Consider the following 27,142-nt stretch of genomic DNA (forward strand, 5'->3'; position numbering starts at 1 on the left):
AGGCTTGCATAAGTGGTTTTCACATTTCCAGGGAGCAAGGCCATGCCCATCGCAGCAGAACCGTGACTTGATGGATCATTGTAGTGTCAGCTTATGAGAAGAAAAAAACTTGTTCTGTCTCTCCCTGGTTTTGATTACAGGCAAGTCTTTATTATTTGTGAGTTCCTGCGCAGCATTTCTTGGTAATCATGTTCTGAGCAACTCAAGATTCTTGCTTTATTCTGACTCCATGCCTTACTTTTTCAGACTTTTATTGAAATCAAGGCTCAGTGTCACAAGTACGTTTCATCACCTGTGATGGCAGATTTTAGATGCTGCTGTGCCGTTGCATCTCTGGGTCCAGTGGAGCCAGAGGCAGCTGGCCTGAGAGGTGTTCTTGTCTCATCCTCCTCAGTGGCTCTCTCTTTTCCTGCACCAGCTGCTGTATTTGGTCGGGTTTTCTTTGGTTTTTTATCTGCCTCTTGGTTGTACCTGGCACTGCTGCAGTCTCTGTCCTCCCAGGAAGATATTATGTACAGATGTCATTCCGGGTAGAAATATTATTCCAACTGATGAAAACTAGACTTGGACTTCATGGTTTCAGGGCTGGTAGCACTGACTAGACATCAGCAGCCCGCTCTTTTCTGTGGTGAGCTTTAGGATCTTCCTCTGGAGCTAACATAATTTTCCATACACAGATCATTAGTGATAAGGTTTAACCTGAAGCAAAAAAAACCTGTAAAGCACAGGTGACATGTGATGTCACCTTTGGGAACAGTGTGTTTTTAGCAGTCTGCTCAGACTGTGAAGGCAGCAGATTCTTGTTCTGAAAAATCGCAGTGTGGGTAAAATATGTGTGTAAAATTTTTTCTTAAATAATAATAATGGATGAGCTGACCTTGAATTGTATAATAAAATGAAACTAAAGACAGAGAACCCCAGGGCTTTAGCACGCATAGCCTATGACCTGCATAGGAAACGGCTCAGGCTTGGTACCTGACTTCAGAAACTGTTTAGAAGAAACAGGATGGAACTTCATTTTTGAGTCTGGTGATACACTTTCTGAGAAGCAGCTTGATTCCATGTTCTGCCTTTCTCTGCCCAAACTGTTTCTTCATTTTGTCCAACAACTCTTTGTGGCTTTTCATTTTCCAATGTCCTCATGCCTCTCCCTCCCTTGCCAGAAGGTTATTCACATGCTAAGTGTAAAATCAGATTCCTTTTTGTTTATCCTTCTTTGTGGTATTTGATGCCCATCTCGATAAGGGATGTTGGTGAAAGGTACATTACCTGGCAATTGGGGCACTCTTGGGAAATAGCAGTGGTGAATTCAAACCCATCAGGATGGAGATGCACAAGAGGGTTCAGCTTTCTTATAGCTCAGACAAGAGCATTGGGAAATACTGTTGCACAAAACACAACTGCAACTCCCTTCCTCAGCGTTTATTAGTGGAAGTATTTAATTGGCATTTGCTAAACGCTGCTGTCCCAGGGGGTGAGATGTGGTCTAAGTACACTTATCAGATTTGGCCCCTCTGGGGATCTAAGAAGGCTCTTGACACCTGTGACAGATCCTTTGTACTGCAGTTCTTACCACCTATTGTTCTTCTGTGTTGTAAATGTTTTTGGCCCCAATTCACCAACAGCTGGTAGGTCTTGGACTCTTTTGGGCACGTTGACAAGGTTCAGACATCACAACACCCCAGGGGATCCACACAAAGACTGGATGTGCTGGAAGCTGTCAAAGAAACAAACTAGTTGGTTTCTGAAGTAATAATGTGGTTTTTTCCTTTGGGCGTGGCAGGTAACAGAGTAGTACTTAATGCTTTGTAAATTTAGTCTCAGCAATTCACATATTTGAGGACCAGGATGGAGAAAACCATTCCCTAAACAATCTTTCAAATAAATGCTTTCTCTAGCTTCTGATCATTTTTTAACCTTGTCTCTCCTCCTGTGAGATAGATCAGAGGATAGACCAGGCCCATTTTCTACTACACCAGGGAGTCCCTTTCTTACTAATTTCCGGTGAAAAGCTAAATGTTAGACCCTGAAATCTTGTCATTCCTTGTTCTTTTTCTGTTGTGTGGGACATGCAAGGGGAGAGACTGAGCCAGGTGTAACAGATGTAAAGCATTCCCTGCCTCTGGATTGTGGTGTGATTAGCTTTCAACAGGAACTCACTGTGAATGGAAGCATGTACTGGGATACTGGTAAACATTCCAGAGAAAGTGCTTCGTGACCCAAGAAGCCCCTTTTGGGTTCTGCAGAGCTTGAGAGCCATCTGGTGCTGGAAGCCTGAACTTGAACTGGAGCTGGGCTTGTCAGTCCTCACTCTCTGGCTGCATAATTCCTTGTGGAATGACATTGGTGTCCATAATTCTGTAGGTGTCATTATGTTTCATACTTGAATTTTTATTTAATTTGTACTTGAAAATTCCACGCTTTGGAAACCATAAGAATGTCTTCAAACCTTCTATCTTAGCAATGCAAGACACATAGCAGATCTGTAATTCGAATTAAAGGACAGGAAGTTCCATGGACACAGTTAGATCTTGTGATTTCGTAAAGTTTAGAAAATCTGTGAGTCATGACTAAACTAAAGGAATACATTATTTCAGCACTTGCTGTTCTCTGCTTACCCATCTGCACTCAATGGTTATAACCCGTGATTAAAATGTGTGTTTAAGAGAACAAATAATGCTGCTGACATATTATAAAGCTAAATTTGTTATTATCTGTAGTAAATTAAAGACCAGTGGATAAAGGGCCATGGAAAAATGTATCAGGAGTAGATCAGTGTCAAGTTTGGACATTGGCCCATAAATGAGGCATAACTCCAGAGACCGATAAAGGAGAGAAAACAAGTATTGGGTTGCTGAGCTGACAAGTATCATGCGGTGTGTAAAATAGCATGAGATTGTCTGTGACCATCTCATAACTTACAGAGTGCAAGGTGGAATTGTACAGACCTCCTTAGTTCTGGCACTTGCCAGCCTTCTCCAACTGCTTCAATGTTATTCAACTTCTTGCAAGGCTTTTATAGTAGATACAGATTCTGCTGGCCCAGCTTCAGCTAGCAGCATGTGAGCTGGTAACCCAACCTTTATCTTCGTAACCAAGGCAAATCCTGAAGTCCTCAAAGAGTGGAGCATTTGGAACTATCACATTATTTACCCCAGAAGAATTTCTTTGCTTGAAGAGCAAATTGCTATGTCTGCAACAGGAAAAATGAAACAAATAAACTCTCTGTTGTGTTAACAGAGAATGAAGAAATATAATTTCATTTTGCTGAGGGGGACTGGAGAACATGAACCCTCACGTAGTGACTTGTTGCTGCAGAGATGTGAACCGGTTCACCTGTCACCAGCATTCATTAGCATGGTGACAGAGCATTCAGCCCACCATCTTCTTCCTACTCACAGTTTGTCTCTTTCCACAGTTGTGTGTGCAGGGATATTACAAAGGCAAGGTGGTTGCACAACAGTTAAACATTTTACAATCCCTAGGCATTGCATGCCCAGCTATTTTGCTATGCAGTGGCAATTATCTTGGCATCTGAGTTTAGCAAAGGTGGATCTCTCCTAATAAGCAATGTAACAATTACAGCAATACAGCAATTGAGCTAGGATTTTTCTTTGGCTTTGGATATTCACTGAAATTATTTTGGCAGTTTCCATGCTGTTTATATCCTTTCTCCCCAATAGCCAGGTAAGCAAGTTGATTATTTCTCTGATTACAGTAGGGCAAAACCCCTTATGTTTCTGTCTTCCTTGAATACAACCAAGTGCTGCTCAGAAAGGAACTTTCTAGAATATAATTTAGAGGACACTCAATTACTTTTGAGCAGTTCTCCCTCACTGCATCTCTGTTGCAGTCTCAGGTACCTCCTGATACCCATCTCATGCAGCATGTGAGCTGTACCAACCTATCTGTCCTCCATTTCCCTGTAAAATCAGGTTTGTAAGTACACCTAATTCCTTCCTTCAGATTTTACACATAAATTCAAAGCTATTGGTTGTCTGCACACACACTATGATGGTGACTACTACTCACCCCTGAAGTAGGGAAGGAATCTCCGGTCTCGAGAGGTATTGCCATGCTGATTTTGGGGGCACTAGGTGGGCATGTGTGTGCACATGGCTAATTACTCACATGCTGCATGGGTTTTTTATCCACACATTTAGAATGTTTTTTGTTATGGTGAGTTTTTATTCTTTGACGTATGAAGAGAACAAAAATTCTTACAATGCAAGAAGAGAACAGCAAAGCAAGCTTACAAAAAACCCCTAAACATCATGCTCCTAAGTAATAGCAAGTAAGAATCAGAATTCTAGAATAAGAATCAGAATTCAGCAGACTATGCTAATGTCATAAGTTCTTGCCTTGATTGTAATGGAAGAATAGCTAGTAAATAGTTAATTGAATCATTTAATTGAATCATACTCTTTCTAAATACCAGTGCACTGTATGCAAGAAAATTATTTAATAGCCTTTTATAAAGTCTACAGCGTGGTTCACTATTGTACTTGATGATGGGAAAGAGAAAATACCATATCCAAAAAATCCCAGTGCACTGTGAAAGCCTTTTTCCACGTGGTGCCAGGTCACATGTACATTGTTGTCCTCTAAGCGTTTCTTGTACAACAGCCCTTCATCCCTGAGCACATCGTGCTCACAGGTGACAATACAGGTGTCAGGGAGGGTACAAACAACAGCATCCTCTGCCAGCAGCGGGGAGAACCAGGGCTCAAACAGTTCTTGCACTTCTTCATGGACTTGAGGTAAAAACAAAGTGGGGAGTGGTGGTTTATGGCCCAGTTTAAATACGTCTAGGATAAGGTCTGGATTTATCCATTTCCTATATTTCAAATTTATACTCTCAGGAACATGAGAACCAGCCTGTTGCTGCCTGTTCTGAGCTTCCCCTCCCCCCTCCCAAAGACATGTGCTCCGAGTTCCTTTGTTCCAAGCGCGGGCAAAACCAAATGTAACTCAGACTCTTCAGCAGTGTCTGATTGGCCGCTCACCCCGGGTCCGCCCCCAGTCATCCCCTTTCCCCTTCTCCGAATAAAAGATGGTCGAGGGGAGGCAAACGCCCTCTCTCAGCTCAGCTACCTTCCTGTAAACATCTCTGGTCGTCTGTCTCATTTGAAGGCTTCTAACTGCAGGGAATTGAGCGAGCAGGGAGCTATATTTCTCCCTCTTTGCTTCTGCTGATGGTATTTGCTTTGCAGCTGATTCAGGTACCGATTTTAGAGCTACTAAAGTGCTAGATCGCCCGTGCTACCTCTCTAGGCTGCTCGAGGCTTTCTAAGGCATTGAAATACAAGCGCTAGCCGGTATAAAGCTGAAAAGATACCTTTACATTTGGCGCCCAGCGTGCTATCTCTGAACTCCGGTTCTGAGAGACTTTCAGGGTGTCCCGGCAGCTGTGTCTGCTGGAGTTAGCTCTGCACGTCCTGCTGTGCCAGCTCTGTGTGGCGAGGTGTTACTTTTTGTGTAACATCGAGCCCAGAGCCTCAGCCTGTACCCTCCCCCACGCCACGTGGCGAGGGAACGGCTGGAAAGCAGAAGACCCTTCTCGCGTTTTTTTTTTCTCCGGACCTGCTTTCCTGTGATAAATCCAGAATTCTGGTGAGTATTTCCCTGCTGGTTTAGGGGCTCCTGTCTTAAGCTGGTGCCGGTGTAAACTTTCTCTTTTTTTTCCTCCTTTTTCATGAGTAAGGGGTTGAGGTTTCGTGTGCATTCATAATGGGATCTGAAGTTTCTGCACACCATAGAGAAATATACCACCAAGTTCAAAGTTACCTTTCTTTAACTGGGCATAAATACCCTAAAAATCTAGTTCAATCTTTTGTACAATGGCTTTTTCAGTACTTTCCTAATCTGACCTCCGAAGACATAAGATCTGCTGAATTTTGGGATAAGGTGGGGAGAAAACTCTCCTCTCTGAGGCGTGCAGGAGATGAAACAGTTTCAAAATTCTTTCCTCTCCTGTTACTAAGTTATGCTTTGCCGGAGAAAAAGGCAGTACATGAAAAGCCACTGCAAAACCCCCGTTAATTCCCTTATACCCTCTTCCAACCCCTGTATCCCGGACCCCTCTTCCCCTACGCTGGAAAACACAGCTAGAGCAGACTGCTTCTCAGCACAGGAGAGCTATCGTCCTCCTGGCTCACCCGTGTTTCCTCAGCACCCTGCCTTGGATGGGAATCCGGAGCCCATCCCAGGACCTTCCCAACCCCTTTTCTCCACTCCTTTGTCCCCAGTTTCTAGCCCTCATGTTTCAAGCGCGCGAAAAAACCCCTTCTCCCCTGATCTTTTTGTTCCCAGGGTCAGCCATTGCCAAGTGCTCGCAGCCCGGGATAAAACCCCTCTCCCCAACCGCTTTTCTCCCAGTTTGTTTGTCTCCAGTAATGGCGGACGCAATGGTCCTTCCTCTCCAAACTACACCTCCCACAATCCCTTTCTCCCCCATCCCACAAATCCCTTCTTGTCCCCATCCCCTCCCACTCCTGCGTCACACCCTGACCCCGCCCCCAACCCCGTCCCCACAGCGTCGTGTTTCACCCCTCCCTCTGTTCCCGCCCACGGCTCAAGTGCCGCCCCTGCCTCCCACAACCCCGCCCCCGACCCCTCCCCTCCTCCGGCCGCGTCCCCGCCTCCACTCCCCGCCCCTGCCCCTCCACTCCCCGCCCCTGCCCCTCCACTCCCCGCCCCTGCTTCCCATTGTCCCGCCCCAGGTTCCCACAGTCGTGTGACTGCCCCTCTGAATCCGAGAACCCATGGCTACCAGGAAGTAACTCCAACTGCTTCTACTACACTCTCTTGTACTAGCAATGGAGCTAACCCTGACTGGAAACCCCTTTCTTATTCTGATATTAAGGATTTGTGCAAGGCAATTAAGGAGTTTGGAATGCATAGTAATTATTTTAAGAGCCTTTTAAGTGCTACTTTTGCAACTCACTTACTTGTACCTCATGATTTACTTACATTAATGCAAACTCTTCTCACACCTGGTGATTTTATGGTGTGGAAAAAGCAATGGAAAATAATTTTATCTGATTTATTGAAAATTTTGTGACAAACTCCAGATAATTACCTGGATTTTGAAAACAATTATATCACATTAGACCTTTTATCTGGTGACAATAATATGGCAAATCCTCAAAAACAAGCAATGCTTATCCCTCGTCCAGTTCTTACTGAAATCACACATGCTGCTGAAAAGGCCTTAACATTATTACCATCTCAAACTCCTAATTCTCATTATACTACCATCAAGCAATCGCCAAATGAAAATATTATTCACTTTTATAACCGTTTGTACGAAGCTGTCTCTTCCCAGGTCCCTAATCCTGACCTCCAACAAGCACTCCTACTCGAACTTCTCCAAGTTAATACGAATGATGCTTGCAAACAAGTCATTCTCACTCTCCCGCTGTATCCTCCTCCTACTGTTGAATGCATCCTCGAAGTCTGTACTAAGAAGGTGCAGCTGAACACAGCTGCTCCCTTTTTGAAAAAAGTGGGGATGGTTGGGGAGGTTGTGGAGAATGTTACAGGTACAGGAGAAACTCAATCGCGCGGTAACTTTGTATGCTATCGTTGTCAGAAAAAGGGACATGTAGCTCGCAATTGCAGAGCAATTATAACTGCTGATAAAAACTCTCCAAAGACTGTTTCCCCAGGTCAACAGCAGGGAAACTAGCGACTCAACGCGTCCTAACAGCTCCGCGTTCAGACATAAATAGGGCTGCAGACAAAGCAACTTGGACTTCTGGACTCAGGTTTAAGGTAACCTGTGATAAAGCACACCATTTCAACAACAACAAACAGACTGTAATACCCATTTCATTACAGAATGTGGACCACATGCCAGAATTTACATACCTTTTTGTTATTGGGGACACTCGGGAAACACCTGCTGGGATAGAGGTTACACCCACACTCATGAAAATGGATCAGAACGGGTGTTCTAACCTAATTGTACAATGTATATATCCACCGTACTTTATGCCTAAAGGTCAAGTCATTGCACAGGCCTTTCCACTGCCCAAATACCTGCCCACAGATGGTCATATCCCAGCCATCTGTTGGACTGAGGTTTTGGGAAATGACAAACCTGTAATAGAATGTAAGCTCCGTTACAAATCACATAAAATCAGTATCATGGGAATGTTAGACACAGGTGCTGATGTGTCTGTCATTCCATTTGATAAGTGGCCTACGCAATGGGAATTGCAATCTCAGGGCATCATACAAGGGATTGGAGGTACCCAAATTGCAAAGCAGTCCAAACACACCATCCAAATTGAAGGTCCTGAAGGACAAATAGCGACACTTCGTCCGTATGTCCTAGACACCAAATTCACCCTGTGGGGAAGGGATGCCATGTCTCAGTGGGGAACAAAAATTGATATCACCCCTAGACATCAAAATTTTCCCTTGCAGGCCACTGAAGCAGAGTGCCATCCACATAAATTAACTTGGAAAACAGATGAACCCGTGTGGGTTAACCAGTGGTCATTAAAAAAAGAAAACTTAGAGGCACTCAAAACATTAGTGGCTGAACAATTGGCTAAAGGAAATATAGTTCCAACTAACAGCCCATGGAACACACCCGTGTTTGTAATACAAAAACCGGGAAAGAACAAATATAGGCTACTCCAAGATCTTAGAGAAGTTAATAAGGTTATTGAAGACATGGGACCCCTTCAACCAGGTATGCCATCACCTTCAATGCTCCCACAACATTGGCATTTAGCTGTTCTTGACATTAAAGATTGCTTCTTTCATATTCCACTCCACCCTGCAGATGCCCCCCGATTTGCATTTTCTGTACCATCTCTTAATCATGAAACTCCAATGGAACGTTATCATTGGCTTGTGCTTCCCCAAGGTATGAAAAATTCCCCAACTCTCTGCCAAGAGTATATTGCTAAAATTCTATCTCCCATCCGTGCCAAAGCAGAGAAAGCCATCATCCTGCATTACATGGATGATGTGCTGGTGTGTGCTCCCAATAATCAGTATCTCGAGCAGACACTTAACATGGTGGTTGAGGCCCTTGAGGCCAAGGGCTTTGAATTACAACCTGAAAAAATGCAGAGAACAAGCCCTTGGAAATACCTCGGACTCAAAATCACAGAAACCTCTATCACCCCAACACCTGTCACCATTAATAATAACCCAAAAACATTAGAGGAAGTGCAACAGATCTGTGGGACACTGAAGTATTTAAGGTCCTGGTTAGGACTCACCACAGAGGATGTAGCTCCTATTGCAAACCTAGTAAAAGGGGAAGGCGGTCCAGCATCCCCTAGATCCCTGACAGAAGAGGCAAGGCAGTCTCTCAAAAAGATACAAGAGCTCATTTCCACCAGACAAGCACACAGGTATCAGCCCTCCCTACCTTTTAAGCTTGTCATTCTAGGGAAGGTACCACGCTTTCATGGCCTCATATTTCAGTGGGACAAAGAGCAGAAGGAACCCCTCATCATAATTGAATGGGTATTCCTTCCACTCCAACCTCCTAAAACCATCACACAGCCACAAGAACTAATGGCAAAAATTATCATGAAGGGTAGAGCAAGGCTCCGCACCCTGGCAGGATGTGACTTTGCATGCATCTACTTACCTGTAACAACTGACGCATTAGATCACCTGCTCCAAAATAATATAAATTTACAATTTGCATTAGATAGTTACTCAGGCCAAATCTCAAATCATTACCCAAAACATGACATGTTTAATCTGCCATTCTCTTTCATCCCTCGAGAGATTCAAAGTAGAAAACCCCTCGATGCGATTACCGTTTTTACTGATGCCTCAGGAAAAAGTAAAAAGTCCGTGGTCACATGGAAAAATCCAAAGACGCAAAAGTGGGAATCTGACATCGAGGTAATCCAGGGATCACCACAAGTAGCTGAATTAGCAGCTGTTGTTAGAGCATTTGAGAGGTTCAAAGAGCCCTTTAATTTGGTCACAGACTCAGCATATGTAGCTGGAGTAACTGTTAGAGCTGAGCATGCTCTCCTAAAAGAAATCTCAAACAAGAAAATTTATGATTTAATCTCAAAATTAATTTATCTGGTCTCCCACAGAGAGCATCCCTATTTTGTCATGCATGTGAGGTCACATACAAACCTGCCAGGATTTATTGCAGAAGGTAATTGTAGAGCTGATGCTCTGGCTATGCCAGCAGACATAGTTCTATCAGCCGACTTACCAAAGCTCCCCCAAGTTTTTGAACAAGCAAAATTGAGCCATGCCATGTACCATCAAAATATTCCTGCTCTTATCCGCATGTTCCATCTGTCGCGGACACAGGCAAAAGCAATAGTGGCAACGTGTCCCAACTGCCAGAAGCTACAGCTTCCATCACTGGGCATGGGGGTCAATCCCAGAGGTATTAATAGCGGTGAAGTGTGGCAAATGGACGTCACACATTTCCCTGAATTTGGGAGATTAAAATACGTTCATGTTTCTATTGATACCTTCTCTGGTGCTATGTATGCCTCTGCACATGCAGGTGAAAAGGCTAAGGACGTTGAAAAACATCTTGTCCAAGCTTTTGCTGTGCTCGGTATACCTGAGGAGATAAAAACTGATAATGGACCTGCCTACACCTCCCAGGAGTTTAAAAACTTTCGCCAGCAGTGGGGATTTCGACATGTTACAGGTATTCCTCACTCCCCAACTGGACAAGGCATTGTTGAACGTGCCCAGCAAACCCTCAAGCGAATGCTGCTACAACAATCAGGGACCACCAAACTCAACTCACCTGTCCTCAGACTCAGCAAAGCACTGTTTACCATAAACTTCCTGAATGGCACCTTTGAGGATCCAAACCCTCCCATCTATCGTCATTTCCAGAACACCAGGAGACAGAAACTGCAGGAAAATCCAGAAGTCCTGATCCGGGACCCAGAGACTCAAAAAATCCAAGGACCGTACAAACTTGTGACTTGGGGACGTGGGTATGCCAGTGTATCTACCCCTCAAGGACTGAGATGGATCCCAGGGAAGTGGGTAAAACCTTATGTCACTTCCTCAAAAGTTAAGGAGGTTAAAACTGCCTCCTGGAAGAGACGCCGTAAAAAGAATCCTGATTTAGCACCTTCATGTAAACCCCCTACTGCAGATCTTTATGTTAATCCCTTAAGTTAAGTTGCACTGTTTTGCACTCAGGTTTTTGCACTGTATTTTGTAAATCTTTGTCCTGATACTCCATACCATAGATGTCCTGACTAAACCCCTGAGTTTTGACTGGGGAACTAGTTTAAAGGCATCCTAGGTACTGTCGAGTTGTAGGGACGATAGATTACAATTATATTTTGCACTGTTGTTTTGTTACTGTTCTATGCACTTTTAAGTTACTAAGAGTTACAACCCTGCTTTAAAGAAAAAAAAATAGGGAATTGTTGCTGCCTGTTCTGAGCTTCCCCTCCCCCCTCCCAAAGACATGTGCTCCGAGTTCCTTTGTTCCAAGCGCGGGCAAAACCAAATGTAACTCAGACTCTTCAGCAGTGTCTGATTGGCCGCTCACCCCGGGTCCGCCCCCAGTCATCCCCTTTCCCCTTCTCCGAATAAAAGATGGTCGAGGGGAGGCAAACGCCCTCTCTCAGCTCAGCTACCTTCCTGTAAACATCTCTGGTCGTCTGTCTCATTTGAAGGCTTCTAACTGCAGGGAATTGAGCGAGCAGGGAGCTATATTTCTCCCTCTTTGCTTCTGCTGATGGTATTTGCTCTGCAGCTGATTCAGGTACCGATTTTAGAGCTACTAAAGTGCTAGATCGCCCGTGCTACCTCTCAAGGCTGCTCGAGGCTTTCTAAGGCATTGAAATACAAGCGCTAGCCGGTATAAAGCTGAAAAGATACCTTTACACCAGCCAAAATTGGTTCCTTCAGAGAGCAATCCTTATTCAGGTATTTGAGAATAAAATGGACTGTGCGCTCCCGGGACAGGAAGGCAACAGCAGCATTTTTCTGGTAAGATGGCAGATTGAAGTTCAGTGCTTGGAGAAATGGATAGATCAGCACCTGGGCACAGATCTTTGTGATGTCTGTCCTATGCCCTAGTTCTTGGCAAACGCTGGCAGTATATGTGCCCCCTACGCTGTCCCCACAAACAATAATCCAAGCGGGATCCACCCCGTAGGTCTCTGCAGTCTTCAGGAAGTGCACGGCAGCAGTGAGACATTCCAGAGTTTGGGTCGGATACTTGTGCTCAGGTGCTAAATGATACCTGAGAGGTAGAAAAGGCAGCTGGTGTTACACATTGCTGAGTGTCTCATCTGAAATACATCCCATGCAGTTGCAAAAACTCCCACAAACCAATATTAATTATATCACTAATTACATCTAGTTTAAAGTTTTACATGCTGAAGCAAACCAGAACAACTTTCCCTCCATTTCCTTCTCAAAACCAATTCCTCCCAATTTAATCCCTTAATAATAAACTTTTTCATGGAAGAATTTGTTGATGGAAGAATTTGTTGGAAATTAAGATTTCTTTATACCATCACCTCTTTTCCATAATCAAAACATCTTTAAAAGGAAGCAGTGGTCCATGCTGGTTTTAAAAAATACTAAATTTTAGACTCGCTATTTACTCTTTAATATCATCCCAGATGATTTTAAATATTCCCCTCAAATATTAAAATCTGCTATTTGGCTTATAATTTCTTATTACCAAACAAAGGTAATGGTTTCTGTGGTGATAGTGATGTACAATGAACAAACCTGTAACTCTAACCCTGGATCAGGTATTTCCACTGCCATTCCATGGCACATGCTTGCTCCCACATAGCAGCAGTGTGGGGAAGACAGCACTAGAGCTCAGTTTCTTTTCTTATATTCAAAGAAATGTAAGTTCAGGGTTGTGGGGGAAGCAGGGGGAAAGCCGCAGAATTCTCTAATTCTGGGATTAGCACTGCTTGTATCTCACTTACCCAACAGACACAACCACTGAATCAGATTTTCTGGCTATGTACCGGCATATTCTTTCATAACTTCCTGAAGAACAAATGTTTTTGATGTAATTAACATCTTAGAAAACTTCAGTCTGTGGATACAAAAATGCTGTTAGCAAGGAATTTTCCTGCTTCTTCTAAACCGTGGGATACTTTTCTCTCTCACAGAAGATATTTGCAGAGTTTATAAATCATGAACACCTGTGACCTTGCCGAGCTTTGTTTCTAGTACAGTAGAAAAATATTTTGACAATGGATGTTTTAGGATTTTAGTCAATCACCCTCAAGGGGTGGCTGATCCTTTGTCCAATTAGACTATGAAGAAAAAAGTCTATAGAAGAGTTTGTAAAATAATTAAATAAATCAGTCTTGCTGCACAATTCCTGCTGTTGGATTTCTCTCCTCCTCCCTACGGCTGCAGGATACGGTGATATTTACTACAGTAATATCAGTCAGTATTGTCCCTTTTATTTTTATGACATATTACCATGATTGCTTGTGGGCCCCTTGCCTATTTAGTGAGTACCCAAATTTTCTTTAGGATAGAAATAATCAAGACTTTTGGTCATCAGGACTTACTGTGTAGTTCATACATCTAGAGAGATCATTAGTCTGTGTGGAAAATAAGGAATTATTGTGATTATTACTATTAGAGAATGGGCAGTGGTTTTAAACTGAGAGAGGATGTGGATGCTAAAAGGCTGGCAGAGAAATTTTCTAGCTTTCTACAGCCACCTGTGAAAGTCTCCTTTCTCATGCAAACGAGCTGGGAAACAGTTTGAGATTCTGTAAACTATTTCACAGGTGCAGGCTGTTTGTGTCTTTGTTTTCCACACTGGGAAAATATTTTGAAAATGGGTGTCAGAGCATTCCGCCAATCACTCTGAGAGGCGGATGGTCAAGCAACCAATAGTGTTATGCCAGCCTTGCGAACAAAGCTATATAAGCTGATTTATATAATTAAATAGAGCCACTTTGGGCCACTTAACCTGAAACTAGACTTGTGTCGTTTTTTGCCGTTCTTGGTACAACAGTGACAAGAAGATAGAATTCATTTGCATGTAAGGAACACATTTTTATTATGAGGGTGGGGAGGCCCTGGCAAAGGTTGCCCAGAGCAGCTGTGGCTGCCCCATCCCTGAAGTGTCCAAGGCCAGGCTGGATGGTGCTTGGAGGAACCTGGGATAGTGGAAGGTGTCCCTGCCCATGGCAGGGGGTGGAACAAGATTATATTTACAGTCACTTCTACCCAAACCATTTTATGATCCTAATGGTTCTATGATAAAGAGTGCTGTATCCTATAAAAAATAATTTAAATACTAAATAAGTGCAGATTAGAGGGTTTCAAAAGTAAAAACAAGCACTAAGTGCTTTCTATCTCCAGTCTCTCAAACTAAACTTCAATCACTTCCTGGGGTCAGGAGTTTTTAAAAATAGGCAGTTAACAATGCTAAATAGTCACATTTTCTCTTTCAATTCCTTACTGATGCTTCCGAAAATGCCGCATCCTCCATGGAAGAAGATGACTCCTCTCCGTTTGCTTGCAGATGGTTCTCTTGGGAGGTAAATCCTCACAGGTACCCCATCAAAATGCAGATCTTTAATGAAGAGCTGGGAATCCCGGCATGCCGAGACTCCTTCCGTGATCAGCCTGATAAATGTGTGCTCCTCAACAATACCCAAGCGGTTTAAGTTCTTTGCCTAAATAGATATAACAGGAAAAATGAGAAATTACTATAGGGAATACAAGTCTTCCCACACTGTAAAGGCCACAACCTACTTTCTCCTACACTGTCTCTAGGATAATTGGGTTGGTTATTTGCTAGTTTTTAGGATTCCCACAAATAACTGTCTTTGGGATTTCAGTTAAGAACATGAAAATTTACATCTTCATGATTGCAGGAAGAATGCTGTAATACTTGTTCCATTAAATGTCTTATATAAGTACCTTCTTGGTCCTGTGATCTGGATTTACCACAAGTAACAACAGGCATTTGCTCAGGTGGAAGCTGGGAGGCCCGAGGCTCCTTTCTTATGAGTGAATAGAAAGAGGCATTTCCTGAGGATGGTTCCAACTCAGGGTGTGTTAAATCAAGCTCTGGAGGTGTCTTTTCATCTCCATGGATTATAAACTGTACTTCAGATGCCACAGGTACAATATTTAAGGTTAGGTGAGATGAAAATGTCCCTCTCATGACAGGATTATCATACTGGGGGAAAAAAGACTCAGGCCAGTCCGTGGGCAAGACTGGGTGACTTGACGCTGTTGGGTCACCTCCCTGCCATGGGGTCAGTGAGAACAAGCTGTAAGAAAATCATTGTGTCTATAATCATTACTGAGGGGCTGCTGGCCCAAACGAGGAACTGATGAAAATGGTTCTGAATCTTATCTCCTCCATCAGTGAAACCACTGCCTTTTTCAAGATTTCACAGCTATTCATAAATTACTCTGCAGTCAGTTTTTTATGTCTAATCAGCAAAAAAACAAATATTCTGAAGACAGGGAAGGTTTGTTAGATGTGTCAAAACATTTCTTTATCCAAGGCCAGTCAACTGCTGATAATTAAGACAGTGTAAAGATCACACTGAAATCCTCCTCTACTTCAAACACATGTTGTAATGGATGTATTTCCTGCTAAAATAACATTTCCTATTACATGGTGACTTAAATGCTCTTCTGGACTACTGCAATTCACTCTTCTGGAATGATGATAATCATCACAAGCTATTTGCAAACTGTATTGTTCTTTTCTAAGCCACAGAATTCTCTGTATCAATTGCTTACAAACTAAAGGCCAGCTCTGCTTGTGTAAATTGTTTCTTTCAACCTGTGTACCACAGATCCTTTCATCCTAATAATCTACACCAGTCTGCAATAAACAAGGTGGGTGAGGAGTAATAAAAGAAACCATGAGCCATGGAAGAGAGAGAAAATCAGTTGGAAACCAACATGGGAATCCAGAGATAATCTGGAGTTTTTTCATAACACTGTGCCACAAATGCAAGCAGTGCTTGGGGTGGTTTAAGAGACGAATGGATGGCCGCAGTTCTTGCCTTACATTTGAAAAAGTACATTTTTAGGTATCATGGCAAAGGGGAAAACGACTATAAGACCCAAGGCAATGGTGGCAGAAAGCACAGGGTGAATCTAATCTTTTCCAAACAGCAATTTTCAAAACACTCATGACTCTTAAGTCAGTCCTTCTGTTGGAGTTAAGGTTTTGGAATGTCTGAAGTTGGCAGAATTGCTATTTAATCTCATTTGAATTTTCTAACAGCTTTGAGTTTATACAGTGCTTTCAGATGACAGTAATATGTATGAGAAACTTGCCATCAGAGCATCATGTCTAAATTTCCTCTTTCCTTGCCTTGTCTTAGGAGTTCCTGACATCACAAAGGCATCTCCAAATTCAGGGAAAACTGCCATGAAGGAGAAGTGGGAATTTGGTATGTACTCTGTTGAAAAACTTCTTAATCAATAGTTAGGAAATACTTCAGAACCTATAGCAATACATTAAAAACCTAAAAGGTTTGACTATTTCTAGACAGATGTGATCAGTGTTAGTAGGTGAAATGTATTACATAAACCAGGTCCAAAAATGGGCATATGTGTATGAAAAAGAGCATGTCAGCTTTTCTTGTGAAACAGGGTCTTTGAAAAACTATTTGCTGTGTCTCGGTTTTGAAAGACAGGTGTCTGCTAAGGAAGGCAGAGGCCCCCCTTGAAGTGGCAGATATAACCCCTTTTCCCTCCAAGTTATTATATTTTGAAATCAAGGGCCTTTAGGCAAAGATGTGGGAAATAGGAATAACAGTTCTTTACTATATATATATATGTATATAACCAGTCAAACAAAACAACAACAACTATGGCAGTAACAGCAATCACAAACCCAGTGCCAGCCTTCTCGGCTGTCAGGCCCTTCCCCCTCGGGTGCAGTTCCGCTCGCAGCCGGCAGGGGCGCTGGCGGCTCCCGGTGAGCAGGGCAGGTGCGATGGTTCCCCCGCGGCTGCAGGGGGCGCTCCGGAGCGAGCTCGGGAAACCCGCGGCTCTGGTGCCCTGGGATCCCGGGAAGGATGGAACAAAGGCTTCACAAACCGCTGGGCAGCTGATCCCGGGCTCTCAGGAACAGCAGGCTGGAATGGCAGGGACGAACGCAAATCCCGGGTGGCAGACGAGATGTATCCAGATGGGAAAAACCACGGAGGCCCAGGCAGGCAGGGCGAGCAGGGCTACAGCGTAGCGAAAGCTCGAAGCAGCAGCGGGGCAGGGCAGCCACAGCTCGGTCTCCAGCAGGGCAGGGAAAGCGGCTTTTGGGGTCCCGGTGTTGCTTCCAGCAGGAAGAAAGAACGGCCAAAAAGAAAGCAGCAGCAGCTCCTTTCTCTGCAGCTTCTCTCTCCGGACGCTCAGAGCGAACTGTCCCCACACCCAGGTGTAGACAAAAGAGTAGCCAGGCCCGCCCCACTCCCCTTTTTGTCTTTCTTAAGTACAGCTATTTGTCCCCTAGCAACATGCATATGGGAGAAAATTCCTTTAACAGGAAAACCTAAGACTAAACTAAAACCCCAACATTATCCACCCCGAATTTTTTCCCATACTAACATGTTACATGAAACTTAACTTTTTTTAACCATATAAATCTATGCATTACCCAAATTATATACAAATATACATGCTGATATTGATACAAGTACAGAGCCATGGGTAGTTCACCCTAAAACAAGGTCCTCTTGAGGTAAGCATCGGGTCTCTCTATCCTTTTGCATCACCCACCAGGTGCAACCTGGTCCCTGAGCAAAAACAACCCCACGGATGGGTTTGTCTTTGCTCAAGGCAGACTTTACCCAAACAGTTTTTCCAAGCATACCTCTCATGTGCACCACTGGAACCTTATCTCCATCTGTTGTTTGTAGGGGTTCGGATTGGGCAGGGCCTGCTCGGCTGGTGGAACCTCGAGTGTTAACTAACCAGGTGGCTCTTGCTAAATGCATCTCCCAGTTTTTGAAAGTCCCCCCACCCAGTGCCTTCAAGGTGGTTTTAAGCAGTCCATTACACCGCTCAACCTTCCCAGCTGCTGGTGCATGGTAAGGGATTTGGTACACCCACTCAATGCCATGTTCTCTAGCCCAGGTGTTTATAAGGCTGTTCTTGAAATGAGTCCCATTGTCAGACTCGATTCTCTCAGGGGTGCCATGCCTCCAAAGGACTTGCTTTTCCAGGCCCAGGATGGTGTTCCGGGCAGTAGCATGAGGCACAGGGTAGGTCTCCAGCCACCCAGTGGTGGCTTCTACCATTGTGAGCACATAGCGCTTGCCTTGGCGGGTTTGAGGCAGTGTGATGTAATCAATCTGCCAGGCCTCCCCATACTTGTATTTGGACCATCGCCCGCCATACCACAGAGGCTTCACCCGCTTGGCCTGCTTGATCGCAGCGCATGTCTCACAGTCATGGATAACCTGGGAGATACTGTCCATGGTTAGATCCACCCCTCGGTCTCGTGCCCACTTATAGGTGGCATCTCTGCCCTGATGGCCTGAGGCATCATGGGCCCATCGAGCTAGGAACAGTTCTCCTTTATGTTGCCAATCCAAGTCTATCTGGGACACCTCTATTTTCGCAGCCTGATCTACCTGTTTGTTGTTACGATGTTCTTCATTAGCCCGGCTCTTGGGGATGTGAGCATCTACATGACGGACCTTCACGGATAGCTTCTCTACCCGAGTGGCAATGTCTTTCCACTCTTCAGCAGCCCAGATTGGTTTTCCTCTGCGCTGCCAGTTTGCCTTCTTCCACCTTTCCAGCCAACCCCACAGAGCATTGGCTACCATCCATGAATCGGTGTAGAGGTAGAGCTTTGGCCACTTCTCTCTTTCAGCTATGTCCAGAGCTAATTGGACAGCTTTGAGCTCAGCAAATTGGCTCGATCCACCTTCTCCTTCAGTGGCCTGTGCAACTTGTCGTGTGGGGCTCCATACAGCGGCTTTCCATTTCCGGCTAGCGCCTACAGTTCGGCAGGAACCATCAGTGAAGAGGGCGTATTGTCTTTCACTCTCTGGTAGCTCGTTATATGGTGGGGCTTCTTCGGCACGTGTCACCTGCTCCTCTTCTTCTTCAGAAGATAACCCAAAAGTCTCACCTTCTGGCCAGTTTGTAATTATTTCCAAGATCCCAGGGCGACTTGGGTTTCCAATTCAGGCGCGCTGCGTGATGAGGGCAATCCATTTGCTCCAAGTAGCGTCGGTGGCGTGATGCGTGGAGGGAACCTTTCCTTTGAACATCCACCCCAGCACCGGTAGTCGGGGTGCCAGGAGGAGTTGTGCCTCTGTGCCGATTACTTCTGAGGCAGCCTGGACTCCTTCATAAGCTGCCAGGATTTCCTTCTCGGTGGGAATGTAGTTGGCTTCAGATCCTCTGTAGCTTCGGCTCCAGAATCCCAGTGGTCGGCCCCGAGTCTCACCAGGCACCTTCTGCCAGAGGCTCCAGGACAGACCATTGTTCCCGGCTGCAGAGTAGAGCACGTTCTTCACCTCTGGTCCTGTCCTGACTGGGCCAAGGGCTACGGCGTGAGCAATTTCCTGTTTGATCTGGGCGAAGGCTTGCTGCTGTTCAGGGCCCCAGTGGAAATCATTCTTCTTGCGGGTAACCAGGTAGAGAGGGCTCACGATCTGGCTGTACTCGGGAATGTGCATCCTCCAGAAACCTATAGCACCTAGGAAAGCTTGTGTTTCCTTCTTGTTGGTCGGCGGAGACATTGCTGTGATCTTATTGATGACCTCAGTGGGAATCTGACGTCGTCCATCTTGCCACTTTACTCCCAGGAACTGGATCTCTCGGGCAGGTCCCTTGACCTTGCTCTTCTTGATGGCAAAACCAGCTTGCAGGAGAATTTGAATTATTCTCTCTCCTTTCTCAAACACTTCGGTTGCGGTGTTCCCCCACACAATGATGTCATCAATGTACTGCAGATGTTCTGGAGCCTCACTCTTTTCTAGTGCAGTCTGGATCAGTCCATGACAGATGGTGGGACTGTGCTTCCACCCCTGGGGCAGTCGGTTCCAGGTGTACTGCACGCCCCTCCAGGTGAAGGCAAACTGAGGCCTGCACTCTGCTGCCAGAGGAATGGAGAAGAATGCATTGGCAATGTCAATAGTGGCGTACCACTTTGCTGCTTTGGACTCCAGCTCGTACTGGAGCTCCAACATGTCTGGCACGGCAGCGCTCAACGGTGGAGTCACTTCATTCAGGGCACGATAGTCCACAGTCAATCTCCATTCCCCGTCAGACTTGCGCACAGGCCAGATGGGGCTGTTGAAGGGTGAGTGGGTCTTGCTCACCACCCCTTGACTCTCCAGCTCGCGGATCATCTTGTGGATGGGGATCACAGCATCTCGATTTGTCCGATACTGCCGGCGGTGCACTGTCGAGGTGGCAATTGGCACTCGTTGCTCTTCCACTTTCAGGAGCCCAACTGCAGAAGGATTCTCAGATAGTCCAGGCAGGGTGTTCAATTGCCTAATGCCCTCTGCCTCCACAGCAGCAATCCCAAATGCCCACCTGAGTCCTTTTGGGTCTTTGTAGTAGCCATTCCGGAGGAAGTCTATGCCCAGAATACACGGGGCCTCTGGGCTGGTCACAATCGGATGCTTTTGCCACTCCTTCCCAGTCAGGCTCACCTCAGCTTCCAAAAGGGTCAACTGCTGTGATCCCCCGGTCACCCCAGCGATGGATACAGGTTCTGCCCCCACATGTCCCGATGGCATTAAAGTACATTGTGCCCCAGTATCAACCAATGCATCATATTTTTGTGGCTCTGATGTGCCAGGCCATCGGATCCACACCGTCCAGAAAACTCGGTTCTCCCGTGCCTCTTCCTGGCTAGAGGCAGGGCCCCTCTAGCCCTGGTTATCATTCTTTCCCTGGGCGTACATGCTCGAGGTACCTTCAAGGGGATCCGACATATCATCCTCCCTTCTGTAATACCTGGCAGCTCGGTCACGGGAGGCTGAGGCTACCTTCACCTTAGCGGAACCCCCTCGGTTAGTGCCTCCCTCCTTGAGTTCACGCACCCGCGCTGCCAGGGCAGAGGTGGGTTTCCCATCCCACCTTCTCATGTCTTCCACTGCATTCTATGATGATACTCCTGCATTCTTTCTTTGTGAATGAACCTTTCTCTCACACTCATTAAGAGCCGCTCCCAGAGAGAGAGAGGCCCTGGCTCCCTCACAAATATCTGGTCCACACCTGGGTCCTGGGTCAACGATCCCAGATACCTTGCCTCACCACTATCCAGTTGCACACTTGTGCCCATAAGGTCCCAAACCCGAAGCAGCCAGGTGGTATAAGGCTCACGCCCCCTTCGCACAATGTCGTTTCGCATAGCACGGAGACTGTCGTGCGACAGGGACTCAGTGATGACTTCTGGCTCTGGCTCTCCTGCTGGTTGTGAGGGCCCTGGTTGCCCATCATCATTAACTGGTCGTACTGATTTGGTCTTATACTTCCTCCTTTGCACAGGGGCGACCGCTGCTGGCTGTGGTTGTCCTTGTGGTTCAGCTGAAGCCTGGACGGTTGTAACATCCGTGGGTTCCACTGCTGCACCATCGGACTCACCCTCTTTGGGGCAGGGAGAGGGTTTTTCACTAGCTGAGGAGGTGTATTCCCTTAGCAATTGGCATATCTCCTGGCGCACCTGGCCCATCTCCTGGCACATCTCCTTGCGCACCTGGCCCATCTCCTGGCATATCTCCTGGCGCACCTGACCCATCTCCTGGCATATCCCCTGGCGCACCTGACCCATCTCTTGGCACATCTCCTGCATCCCTTTTGCCAGTACCCCCACCCAGTTTGGGTAGTCCATTTCTGAGGTGGACTGTTGGGCAGTATCAGTCTGTGGGGCGGGATCTCTAGTGTCTGGGGCTGTGGCAGGCTCTGGCTCTGGGGTAGGATCTCTAGTGTCTGGGGCCGTGTCAGGCTCTGGGGCAGGATCAGGCTCTGGGGTAGGAACTCTACTCTCTGGGGCCATGTCAGGTTCTGGGGCAGGATCTCTAGTCTCTGGGGCTGGTGTCCGGGTAGATATCCAAGCCAATCTCAACTTATCCTTGAATGCTAAATAGAGTAGGCCTATCAGCAGCAGATGGTTAGTATTCAGAGGGAATTTAAACCCTTCGAAAATTGATGGGGTGGGCCCAAAGAACTGGTTGAGGGGTTGGGAGAAAACTTCCCCTGGTGTCATTTCCTCACAGAAGGTACCATTGTTAACATAACCCCAAAAACATGTGCTCAGTGTGTGATAGCTGTTTATCCATGTGCCCACATTCCGGAGGAAGTTAAAAACCCATGAATTCCTCACCTTCTCGACCCATAACGCAAGCTGGATAACAGCAATGGTAGCCTTAGTCAGAGGACCCATATTCAAGTAAGGAGCTGCAAAGGGGAAGAATATAGCCACGGCTACATGCCACCCAAACCAGGGTAAACTAGACCACATAGTGCTGCCTAACAAGGTTCCAATATCCAGCACACAAAATAAAGTTATCCAGGAACTGTTATTCCTTTTTCACCTCTATCTCTTAATGCCCTCAGGCCCCACGTTGGGCGCCAAGATCTGTCTCGGTTTTGAAAGACAGGTGTCTGCTAAGGAAGGCAGAGGCCCCCCTTGAAGTGGCAGATATAACCCCTTTTCCCTCCAAGTTATTATATTTTGAAATCAAGGGCCTTTAGGCAAAGATGTGGGAAATAAGAATAACAGTTCTTTACTATATATATATATGTATATAACCAGTCAAACAAAACAACAACAACTATGGCAGTAACAGCAATCACAAACCCAGTGCCAGCCTTCTCGGCTGTCAGGCTATTTCCCCTCGGGTGCAGTTCCGCTCGCAGCCGGCAGGGGCGCTGGCGGCTCCCGGTGAGCAGGGCAGGTGCGATGGTTCCCCCGCGGCTGCAGGGGGCGCTCCGGAGCGAGCTCGGGAAACCCGCGGCTCTGGTGCCCTGGGATCCCGGGAAGGGATGGAACAAAGGCTTCACAAACTGCTGGGCAGTTGATCCCGGGCTCTCAGGAACAGCAGGCTGGAATGGCAGGGACGAACGCAAATCCCGGGTGGCAGACGAGATGTATCCAGATGGGAAAAACCACGGAGGCCCAGGCAGGCAGGGCGAGCAGGGCTACAGCGTAGCGAAAGCTCGAAGCAGCAGCGGGGCAGGGCAGCCACAGCTCGGTCTCCAGCAGGGCAGGGAAAGCGGCTTTTGGGGTCCCGGTGTTGCTTCCAGCAGGAAGAAAGAACGGCCAAAAAGAAAGCAGCAGCAGCTCCTTTCTCTGCAGCTTCTCTCTCCGGACGCTCAGAGCGAACTGTCCCCACACCCAGGTGTAGACAAAAGAGTAGCCAGGCCCGCCCCACTCCCCTTTTTGTCTTTCTTAAGTACAGCTATTTGTCCCCTAGCAACATGCATATGGGAGAAAATTCCTTTAACAGGAAAACCTAAGACTAAACTAAAACCCCAACATGCTGAAACACCTAAATTCTGGCACAAACTGTCTTTTTATGTGGAAGATCATATGGGGACCAGATTTTTACTTTTAAATAATTACAAAATCACAAAAGCAGCAAAACCCACTCAGTTTGAGCTTCATGGACTTTAGGACTACATCAGACAGTCTGTCAGTCACTCTGAAGTGTGCTCTTCCAACCACTGTAATTATCAACAAAACTTCATATCATGGTGCAATATGCACAGTTAGTCTGAACACAGATCTGTCTGAGTAGTTTAAAACAAAAGCCAGGAGGCTTCTTCTCATCTCTTCCATTTGAGATGGTCATTGATCTCTTTATGACAGGGGATGTGGACAGATGCTGTAGGAGCATCGTGTACCTTCTGGTTGAAGGTACACCTTTATCTGGTGCTGCAGCTTTTCTAAGACATACTGCAAGTAAGGTGGAAGAAAAGAGGAAAAGACTGTTTTGTGGAAAAAGAGGTTTTTATAGGAGCATACAGTACAGACACATTACTGGCACAGTGATGCCACAGACTGATGGCACAGGAAGAGCAGCATTCATCAGGATGAGCAGGGTAAGTTAATAGCATACGTGTCATACACAAAGCATTATGCATTTAATAAGAAACCTGTAAAGTCCTTACTGTGAGGGCTGCTCCTCTGAGCAAAAACATAAACCAGAAATTCACCCAAAGTATCAGCAGATGCCTAAAGGCTTTTGAAAAAAAAATAGGTATTGAGTGGATTCAATGCTTAGCAAGTGGTGAAATGCTTCTTAAAAACTATTCAGAAAAAGGAAGCTGAAGCTTAGGGAATGTATTATCAAAGAAGAGAGGATATGCACATATGCCATTACAGACACTTAAAAGCTGTGAAAATGGGTTAAAAGTATCACCTGAAAGAATCTTTTCACCCACCAAGTAGGGAAATTAAAGGATTTAATAACAATGTCATATTATAATATTACGGTTGTATTATTATATTAAGTTTATGTATGACATAACACAAAGAGCAGTATGTGATATGCAAGGACAGCAGCCTCTTCTTTCACGGCAGAAAAGGCTGAAAGGTACCACTGGAGAATCAGGGGCAACCACTGAATCTGGTGAATGCTGCTGTGCAAGTTCAAGCAACCCACCTAAGTCTTTAATAGATGGTAATGGCCCTAATCACCTCTCAGGACGTGGGCCCGAGTTCCTGTGTTCTTTCTGTATAATTGGAGATTAGAGAATTGAGGTGAGCTTCATACAAACATCAGAGAAACCACTCTGATTTTCCCGCGGGCTTTCTTTTGACATGTTGCGTGCCAGACGTGACAGGGCTTAGGCTGCTCCTACATGCTGCTGTTGCCTACTTTGAAAGCTTTTTGGGCAAAAGCTGTTACTTCCTGTGATGGCAAAGCCCTCAGCACAGTGAGTCTGGCCTACGGGTACTTAGATAATAAGTGATAACAGGTCTAAACCTGCTTTGGCAGGATGTTCAATTAGATGACTTCTAGAGGTGTCTTCCAGCCTACCTGGTTCTATGACATCTAATTAAGACTCAATAATTCACTGCAGAATAAGAACAGAAACAAGGATAAGAAAATTACTGCAGATAGCTCAGAATTTAGGAAATTGCCTTACATATATCAGAGTGCACTGAGATATAAAAATTTGGGTTATTATTCATGTAAATGATATCCACAGTCCTCCTGTCATCCACAGGACCAGTCATTTCACTACAGAAATACACAATTTCAGCATAAAAATGGATATCTCAGTATTAAAAGAACTCACCTCATCCTGGCTGCTTTATATATGGTAATAGAAACCAAATCAACTTTTGGCCTTTAATTCTGTACTACTGTGTGCTTCCCATTACATGTAGTTGAAATATTTAGATGTCTATCTTCATACTCAAGTTTTAACTTTCCTGAAAATCCCAGTATCCCAGAGCGTGATAAACTCACCAGAATTTCCATCAGAGTGTACATACAGTGATAAAAGCGGAGCTTTGCTGGCTGGTCAACATCAGGAAGAATCTCTGCCTTGAAGAAATTATGATCAGTTGCAATTAAAACCAGCAATATAAAAGCAACTAAAATTCCTGCAATTAAAACCAGAATATAATAGGATTCCATTTTTCTTTGGAGGGAATAATTAGACACCGTTTGATATGATTCTGTCAGTATTTATATCCTCCAGACTGATTCCACAGAGAAGTCATTTGCATACCAAATTCCCCATGCCCTCCTCCTCCAGGCAGGGCTGACAGGTGCTGGAAGCCTGCAAACATCCGGCTGTGACAACTGCACATTGGCATGATCCAAGCTCATATGTAGCACGATCACTTCCATGAAACACCATTCATTTGTATATTCCAAATTGCAAATGGGCTTTATTTTTCATCTGCTTTATGGGCCTGAAAAGTTCTCTGGGATGTTTTTCAAGTGTACTGGTGAGTGTAATACCACCCTACCTAAGAGCCTATGGAAGAGTGGCTGTGCTGGACTCCAGTCTCCATGGTCAGGAATTGTAGTGGTTCTGCTCTTGGAATAGGTCTGAAGGATGATTCCAAGGCTTTCTGCTTAGTGCTGATCTTTTCCCCTGCTCACTCGCAGAGGCAGAGAGCTGGCCAGAACAGTTAGAATAGGCATTCTGAACTAAATCTCAAGGAACTTTGCTTTTGGAGATCCACATAGACCTGTCAGTTATTTGGTGGCTCCCACCCTGAGTGTGCAACCAGGGGCTCTGGGCTCACCAATGGTGCAGTGCTAGCATAGGGAAACTTCTCCTTGACTTGGAGAATTTTGGCCCTAACCCTCTGTGCTGATTCTTTCTAAAGAAAGGATTTTGATATCTTTACAACTCAATATTTTGCTGTGTTTTCTAAGAAAACTCTGCGTTATCCATGGTTGTAATTCAGGTGTTATCAGAGCATACAGTATCCAAAAGTTTGTACCAAAGGAGGTGATGACAGTGAAGGAATGAGGAAATATTCCATGTATGTCTGTCCACCATGTGACTGGACAAAACTTGTTTGGGTTAACATTAAAAAGCAAACAAGCATTAGCTCAGCTTGACATAAGCAATACAACCTGTGCTTATCCCCTAAACACTGAAACATTTCTTTATCCCCACTAATCTCCATGATTCTCCATTTAAAAACCCTAATAAAAGCTTGTAATCATGGCCATAGAAGAGAAATACTCCTTTTTATGAGCCATAGGATTCTGCATTTGGCTAACTAACCTGTAGTGTATTCCCTCAGAAAGTGAGATCTTCACTGGAGAGAGGTGAGTCCTTTCTGCTTGTTCTTACACACTTTAAAAAACTAGACAAAATATATCTGCTTAGAAAAATCCCATTTATACAAAATATACATTACAGGAAAGAGCAAGAAACTTCAATGTGAATTAGTCAGTGGGGTAAAAAAATATTTAGCTGTGTGGAATGAGTAAACAAGTTGAGTCATAAGGGATAAAGTACTGGATGATAAGACTGACCAAACTGGATTCTTAAGAGAATAGGCCTAATCCTTAACCTCAGTGGTTAGTACAGATGATTGAATTATGTGGCTTAAAATTTAGATAGATAGATAGATAGATAGATAGATAGATAGATAGATAGACAGATAAAAAAGGTGTTAAGGATAAGAGGATTATGAAATCCATGTAAGTTATAACATGCAGCTCTCAGCTTAATTCAG

The 27,142-nt window shown here is 45.1% G+C and overlaps 1 protein-coding gene across 1 annotated transcript; it reads right to left on the minus strand.

The window, feature by feature from the left end:
• Positions 1–4,151: 4,151 nt before the first annotated feature.
• On the minus strand, positions 4,152–26,478 carry LOC125336999 (arylacetamide deacetylase-like 4). The gene is made up of 5 exons (XM_048326220.1): positions 25,404–26,478; positions 14,441–14,657; positions 12,936–12,999; positions 11,875–12,229; positions 4,152–4,878 (listed from the first exon to the last, which is right to left on the minus strand). Exons 1-5 carry the CDS (start codon positions 25,572–25,574, stop codon positions 4,462–4,464), a joined length of 1,224 nt encoding a protein of 407 aa, XP_048182177.1. The 5' UTR covers positions 25,575–26,478; the 3' UTR covers positions 4,152–4,461.
• Between the last annotated feature and the right edge of the window lie 664 nt (positions 26,479–27,142).

Source organism: Corvus hawaiiensis, chromosome 22, assembly GCF_020740725.1.
Source record: "Corvus hawaiiensis isolate bCorHaw1 chromosome 22, bCorHaw1.pri.cur, whole genome shotgun sequence".
Taxonomy (NCBI): Eukaryota; Metazoa; Chordata; class Aves; order Passeriformes; family Corvidae; genus Corvus; species Corvus hawaiiensis.

Coding starts and splice junctions, on each gene's coding strand:
- LOC125336999 (XM_048326220.1), bottom strand. CDS start 25,574: ATGGAATCCTATTATATTCTGGTTTTAATTGCAGGAATTTTAGTTGCT. Junction 13,000..14,440: donor CGGCATTTTCGGAAGCATCA/GTAAGGAATTGA, acceptor TTTGTTCTTCAG/GAAGTTATGAAAGAATATGC. Junction 12,230..12,935: donor TCAGTGGTTGTGTCTGTTGG/GTAAGTGAGATA, acceptor TCTACCTCTCAG/GTATCATTTAGCACCTGAGC.